This window comes from Bison bison, unplaced genomic scaffold, assembly GCF_000754665.1.
Source record: "Bison bison bison isolate TAMUID 2011002044 unplaced genomic scaffold, Bison_UMD1.0 scf7180017864333, whole genome shotgun sequence".
NCBI lineage: Eukaryota > Metazoa > Chordata > Mammalia > Artiodactyla > Bovidae > Bison > Bison bison.
Window position 1 is genome coordinate 1,569,971 of NW_011494905.1, and position 7,857 is coordinate 1,577,827.

General features: G+C 40.7%; 1 protein-coding gene across 4 annotated transcripts in view; it reads right to left on the reverse strand.

Moving 5' to 3' along the window:
- Positions 1–7,857, reverse strand: part of DGKG (diacylglycerol kinase, gamma 90kDa) — a 240,636-nt gene that overhangs the window by 23,516 nt on the left and 209,263 nt on the right. For all 4 annotated transcript variants that reach the window (XR_826487.1, XM_010853888.1, XM_010853887.1 and 1 more), the window contains one exon: positions 6,380–6,440. Coding sequence is in view for 3 of the 4 variants with exons in the window: in XM_010853888.1 (XP_010852190.1) it covers positions 6,380–6,440 (61 nt within the window). In the remaining variant the exon portion in view is untranslated. The remainder of the gene's footprint in view (positions 1–6,379; positions 6,441–7,857) is intronic.

The window sequence follows — 7,857 nt, forward strand, 5'->3', positions numbered from 1 at the left end:
ATGTATCTGCATATCTGAGGTTATTGATATTTCTCCCAGCAATCTTGATTCCAGCTTGTGCTTCTTCCAGCCCAGCGTTTCTCATGATGTACTCTGCATAGAAGTTAAATAAGCAGGGTGACAATATACAGCCTTGATGTACTCCATTTCCTATCGGGAACCAGTCTGTTGTTCCATGTCCAGTTCTAACTGTTGCTTCCTGACCTGCATATAGGTTTCTCAAGAGGCAGATCAGGTGGTCTGGTATTCCCATCTCTTTCAAAATTTTCCACAGTTTGTTGTGATCCACACAGTCAAAGGCTTTGGCATAGTCAATAAAGCAGAAATAGATGTTTTTCTGGAACTCTCTTGCTTTTTCCGTGATCCAGCAGATGTTGGCAATTTGATCTCTGGTTCTTCTGCCTTTTCTAAAACCAGCTTGAACATCTGGAAGTTCACAGTTCATGTATTGCTGAAGCCTGGCTTGGAGAAGTTTGAGCATTACTTTACTAGTGTGTGAGATGAGTGCAATTGTGCGGTAGTTTGAGCATTCTTTGGCATTGCCTTTCTTTGGGATTGGAATGAAAACTGACCTTTTCCAGTCCTGTGGCCACTGCTGAGTTTTCCAAATTTGCTGGCATATTGAGCGCAGCACTTTCACAGCATCATCTTTCAGGATTTGAAATAGCTCAACTGGAATTCCATCACCTCCACTAGCTTTGTTCATATTTTAAATATTTATTTCTAATCTCTTTTTAAAATTACATTTTCAAACATTTCACGTGTTTGAAGAACTAGTTCTATATTTCCCTGTTTTTTAAATTATTTAATTTCTAATTATATCTTTTGTTTTCTTTTTTCTGCTTCTGCTAACTTTGTTTTATTACTGTTCTTTTAATTTGGGGATTATACATTACATTTTTTCCCTTTTCAAATGATGGTAGCATATGAGACTTTGAATTTATTTCCAAATATAGTTTAGGCTATATTCTAAAACTTTTGATGAGAGCCTTCTAATTTTATTATTTTTTAAATAGTCAATAATATTGGCTTTGATCCCCTCTTAAATCTATTCTTTAGGAGAATGTAATAATCTGATTGGATTTCATTTATCTTTTAATCTATTATTTATTTATAGTTTTATTGCTTTGTGGTCAAATAAAACAACCTTTATAACATCTGTTATTGGATTTTGTTTTTTTCTTCATGAATTGGTTTATAGTCTATTTTAGTAAATATCCTGTGGACCTTGAAGAAATTAGATTTGTTTAAGGCATAGTTATTTCATCCAAGTTTAATTTTTAAATTGAGGTATAATTGACATTTGACATTATATTAGTTTCAGGTGTACAGGTTAATAATTAGATATTTGTATATAATGTGAAATGACCACCCACAATAAATCTAGTTAACATCTGTCACCATAGTTACAAAATTACTGTTTCTTGTGATAGGAAATTTTAAGAATTACTCACTTGAGTTCAGTTCAGTTCAGTCGCTCAGCCGTGTCCTACTCTTTGCAACCCCATGAATTACAGCACGCCAGGCCTCCCTGTCCATCACCAATTCCCAGAATTCACCCAGACTCATGTGCATCAAGTTGGTGATGCCATCCAGCCATCTCATCCTCTGTCGTCCCCTTCTCCTCCTGCCCCCAATCCCTCCCAGCATCAGGGTCTTTTCCAATGAGTCAACTCTTCGCATGAGGTGGCCAAAGTTAGCAACTTCTAAATATGCAATACAGCATTATTAACTATAGTCACTCTGCTGTATATTACACCTTCAGGACTCCTTTATTTTATAACTGGAAATTTGTACATTTTTACCCCATTCACCCATTTCTCTTACCTTGCCCTCCCTGCTCCCACCTCTGAAAAACCATCAGTCTATTCTCTGTATCTCTGAGCTTGTTTTTTAAAAATCCAAGTTTTATGTCATCTATTTTTTTTTTTAACAACTTGACCTCAAAGACAGAAACAAATATTTTAAGTGAAAGTGAAATCGCTCAGTCAGTCCCACTCTTTGTGACCCCATGGACTGTAGCCCACCAGGCTCCTCCATCCATGCGATTCTCCAGGCAAGAATACTGGAGTGGGCTGCCATTTCCTTCTCCAGGGGATCTTCCCAACCCAGGGATCAAACCCGGGTCTCCTGCATTGCAGGCAGATGCTTTACCCTCTGAGCCACCAGGGAAGCCCCAAATATTTTAAAGCCTCTCAATAACTGTCTTTCTGTAAGTTTCTTATATATATTTATTCTCAGAATATACTACATCTATACAGTTTTTCACCGGCTGTTCACTGATGGCTCAGTCAGTAAAGAATCTGCCTGCAGTGCAGGGAGACGCAGGTTTGATTCCTGTGTTGGATAGATTTCCTGGAGAAGGAAATGGAAACCCACTCCAGTATCCTTGCCTGGAGAATCCCATGGACAGAGGGGTCTGGTGGGCTGTAGTCCATGGGGTCGCAAAGAGTTGGGCATGACTGAGTGACTAACACTGCTACTACTACTAACACTATACTGTTTTTCACAGTATAAATTTTGATTCTATTATCAGACAAATAAATTTTTATGACCATTAGATTTCAAATTGAGTGTACTTTTTACTAAATAAAAAATGACCTTCTTTATTCCACTTTATGCTTTTGGCATGTTGGAAGGTTAGTTTGCCCCAAGTTATCATATCTTACTTTTAATTTCTCTATGCTTGATAAAGGATAAGATAAAAATTTATGTTTTTTTGCTTTAGATGTATCTCTTTACAAGAAGTGTATTGATGCATTTTAACCCAATGTGGGAGTTTTGTTTTTTTAATAGGGAACATGAGCACATTTATGGTATTTTGTCGTTACTGATATATTTAGTCCTAACTTCTTTTATCTTAATCAAAGCATTTAAAATGTTTCCTTGTTTTTCTCCTTTTTGTGCTACACTGATAGGGTTCATAACATTTAAATTCTCCCAGATTCAGAAGGTGTATACCCTGTTTTTAGTTTCACTAGTAATTATCTAGTTACTAAATTTTTCTTCAGATTTACATTTTCTAATTATCAAAGTGAAGTGAATAATCAATTATCAAATTTAACATACCTTTACTATTCCTTCAACAATGTCTCCCACATGCTTTCAGTCTTGGTGAATATAACTTTAGGTTTGGGATCCAAGTTACGAATGTTTATACTATCTTCTCTTTCAAAGAATGATTTTTGCCATTTGAATTTAACAACGGTTTTTTCTTCATTCTAATTTGTTGTTGTTGTTCAGTCGCTCAATCATGTCTGATTCTTTACAACCCCATTAGGCTGCAGCACGACAGACTTCCCTGTCCTTCACCATCTCCTGAAGTTTGTACAAACTCATGTCCATTGAGTCAGTGATGCTATCTAACCATCTCATCCTCTGTCACCCCATTCTCCTTTTACCTTCAGTCTTTCCCAGAATCAGGGTCTTATTTCCAATGAGTTGGCTCTTCATATCAGGTGGCCAAAGTATTGGAGCTTCAGCTTCTGCGTCAGTCCTTCCAATGAATATTCAGGGTTGATTTCCTTTAGGATTGACTGGTTGGATCTCCTTGCAGTCCAAGGGACTCTCAAGAGTCTTCTCCAACACCACAGTTCAAAAGCATCAATTGAACACTCAGCCTTCTTCATGGTCCACCTCTCACATCCATACATGACTACTGGAAAAACTGTAGCTTTTACTATATGGACCTTTGTCAGCAAAGTGATGTCTCTGCTTTTTAATACTGTCTAGATTTGTCCTAGCTTTCCTTCTAATTTAACTGGTTTTAATTTTTATCAAACATTCTTTTGTTGCTGTGATGTCCTATCATTAAGCCTTCAATTCTGAATCACTTCACAGTTAGTGAGTGCCTTCACTCAGGAAAACGTTTCAAAAGCGTGTTTTAACTTTTGGAAGTTTAAGACGGACTTCTGTTACCTTCTGCTATGGACTGAACTGTGTCCCCTTCCAAATTCATGTGTTGAAGCCCTAATCCCCAGTGTGACTACATTTGGAGATACGGCCTTTAAGGAGGTGCTTGCTTGCTCAGTCATATCTGACTCTTTGCCACCCCATGGACTGTAGCCCACCAGGCTTCTCTGTCCATGGGATTCTCCAGGCAAGCATACTGGAGTGGGTTGCCATTTCCTTCTCCAAGGGATCTTCCCAACCCAAGGATCAAAACCATATATCCAGCATTGTCAGGCGAGTTCTTTACCACTAAGCCAACAGGGAAGCCCTTTAAGGAGGTAAATAAGGTTAAATGGAATCATAAAGGTGGAGCCCTAGCCCAATAGGACTGGTGTCCGTATGAGAATAGGAAGAGACATCAGGAGTAAATGCACACAGAGAAAAGGCCATGTGAGGACATGGTGAAAGAGCTTCCATCTGCAAGTCAGGAAGACAGGCCTCACCAGAAAGCAACCCTGCTGACACCTTAATCTTGGACTTGGAGGATGTAGATCTATGAGAAACTATGCTGTTTACGTGACCCAGTCTGTAGTATTTTGTTAGGGCAGCCTGAGCTGACTAACATACCTTCACATATGACTGTACACCATAAAATAATTGGGTTTTATTTATTATTATTATTTTTTTCATAGTAAGTAGTAATGTCTGAAGGGTGGTGTGGAGAGAGAGCAAGGATTAGAGGAATATTTGGCTACTTTAAAACCAGTACTTGGATCTGGAGGAATGGCAGTCCAGTTTCTAGATATTACTGAGCTAGGTAGCCAAGGGTTTGCTTTCTTACAGCTTTTTCCTTTTTCCTTTTAGGAGACAGGAGGACTTTGGATAGAGTTTTCTTAATTCAATTCCATCAAAATTATAAATAGTACAAATTCCCTCCATCCTTCCCAACTAGAACAAGGGGGTAAGATATTATTAGATTTTGGTATAGTGTATTCATCCTTTTCTTAGACTTCATAGAAACCAAAAGATAGAGGTAAGATTTTACAGAAAAAGTTCTACTTTTGATATCTTTTATAAAAGATGCCATTTTAAAAAGTCTTTGTCTCTAGGGACTAACTTTGCAATTTGTAGAAGTTACACAGAGCAAAGAGTTACAGAAATAAACCTACAATTCAGGCCCAGTAGAATTCAGGCCCAGTAGCTATCTCATGAAAATCCTTTCTCTAGTAGAAGATGAACTGATGTTCTGCTACTGCTGCTGCTGCTAAGTCACTTCAGTCGTGTCCGACTCTGTGTGATCCCGTAGACGGCAGCCCACCAGGCTCCGCCATACCTGGGATTCTCCAGGCAAGAACATTGGAGTGGGTTGCCATTTCCTTCTCCAATGCAAGAAAGTGAAAAGTGAAAGTGAAATCGCTCAGTTGTGTCCGACTCTTAGCGACCCCATGGACTACAGCCTACTAGGCTCCTCTGTCCATGGGATTTTCCAGGCAAGAGTACTGGAGTGGAGTGCCATTGCCTTCTCTGAATTGATGTTCTGAAGGGCTCTAAATAGCAGGTTCTCGAGGGTATCTGAATACTCCAATAGAGTGAGGAAGCTCAGAAACACAAGTTCTGTCTTTTGAGATTCGCACACTCACAACAGTATTGAGGATGTTGCTAACATCATATTCCAGTTAACACCCTGGGCTCTAAACACCAGGACAGTGCTTTCTCTTCGCCATAAAGAGTCTAGTTGGGTTTCTGAGAACAAACTGCTAACAAACTGGTAAGGCAGGGAATGGGGTTGTTCCCTTTATTTTTGTTTGTTCATTTGTTCAATTCTTTATTTACCTTTCAACAAATATTATTGTGCAACTATTACAAAACAGGCACAGTTCTAGGTGCTGGGTAATATGGGTCACAGAAATGCCATAAAGGCAATAGATAACCTATGAGGTTACACTTTCAGGGGAGTTTTCAGGTGGTTCCTCAGGATTGTGGGTACATCTGGGGTGCAGCATGCCTGTGCATTGTGGGGATTCTTCCCCAGGAGCCCGGGTGGTCATAGTAACTAGGTGGAATTCTAAGGTCAAGCTCCACATAAAGAAGCATTTTCTAGTAATTAGGGTTGTTCATTAGTGGAATTAATGAACTTCCTTTTGGGGTCGTAAGTTCCTTGCCACTAGAGCAATTCAAGCCGAGGCTCTCAAGAATACGGTAGATGAAGCCTCAGAGTTCACCTAGAACTATAAGCTCCTTGAAGACAGGTCTGTGTCTCCTTTGGATTTGGAACTGGTGTCTCCCAGTGCTTGGCTCATAGCACCTAATCAATAAAAGCTCAGCAGATAAATGAATGGATGGATGAACTAAGTGGAAGAGGAGCTGTGCTGGATGATCTCCCAAAGCCCCTGTAACTCAGAGACTCAGAATTTCATATTAAGTCAGTGCCCCAAAGGGATCCCAAATAAAACTTCTCACCCTCATCTCAAAGACTGGAATAACTCACCGAGCATGGTGGCTGCATCCAGGGCTCTCCATCCACTTGCATTGGCAGCAGCTTGTTTGTCCTGGAGACCGGAGAACAGAGAGAGCACAGTGGGCTTCTTGGAGTTGGAGAATGAAGGCCGTCCCCACCAGGGAAACAGCAGTGGAAAGTGGAGCCACCTAGGAGTGGTTCTGAAGACTCCTGGGTGGCTTGTTGAAAACAGATTTCTGAGCTCACCTCAGGGGTCCCAATGTAGCATGTCTGGGTCAGGCCTAGGGGTCTGTGTTTTCATAAGCACTATGGACAACTCTGTTGCTCTGGTCCTCAGACTATTTTGAGAAACATGGCCCTGAGTGAGCAGTGAAGTCCACAGGAGTCTGGGGAGAAGTGGCTGACAAGTATGGCAGCACCATATCTAAGTGGACCCCTAGTCAAACAACAAGCCAGAGGGCTTGCCCGTGGTGCCAAAAACTCCACTGTGAAATGGGAAAGATTATGAAATAGGGAAAGGCCTGGGTTCTATGTTGAGTGAGCAGTTGCATAATGTCAATGAGGTAATGTCTCCTACTTATACGAAGTACAGCTCAGGTCTGAGTGTGTTTTGCCTTGCCCCCAATCCTCAACCATCCCCTCTTTTATCTCCTGAACAACAGTAGACATTATGGTTTCATGGACTGTGGACCTGGCTTAGCTGGGGAAGGGGGGTCATCGGGAATGTGATCCCCATGGGTAGGCACAGGGAAGAGGAGAAAGCTTTATTTTCTTGTTTGGGTCAAGGCTTCTTTGGCTTATGGACTGTTAAGGGTGAGACACAGTGGAGGAAAGGTAGGTCCTTTTGGAGGTCTCTGGTCTGGGCGAGCCAGGAACAGTTGCCAGGCGCTGGCCAGAAAGCCCTCACCTGGGTCTGGCATCTGCCCTGTTTCTGAAATTATAAAATGAGGGAGGCAAGCTGTTTTGATGTAGATGATTCTCCAACTGACCCTGAGGATATTTAATAACAAAAACCAATAAACCTAATAATAAAACAAATAATAAAAGCAAAGAGTGGAATTTTGCTTTTGTGGTGTGAGGAGATTATGTAGCGAATGTCCAGGGGGCTAGGGCTCCTGACTCAACCCCTGTTTTTATCTGGAAACAGAAAATATCCTCTCTCTTACACATTTTTTTTTTCTCCAAATTCTTCAGGAATCAAAATTCTCTGGTCCACACATGTTATGGCTTAGATGTTCTAACAGACTGGACCTACTTGGTGTTAAAAGTCATGGAGAAAGGAATTAAAGAGATTAACCTGGGAAACGTGTCCAAGCAAAACAATAGCCCAAAAGGAAAGAGAAGCAAAGATCTGAGGAATAATAGAAAGGACAGGAGACACAGAGGGAATGAAGAAAGGGGGTTAGTGGGATAGATCGGGGAACAGCTCTGGGGACTTCTATGAAGGATGCAGGGTGGCACTAAGAACAGAGTTTCCCCAAAAGAACTCAGAGAACATTTCACCCCGG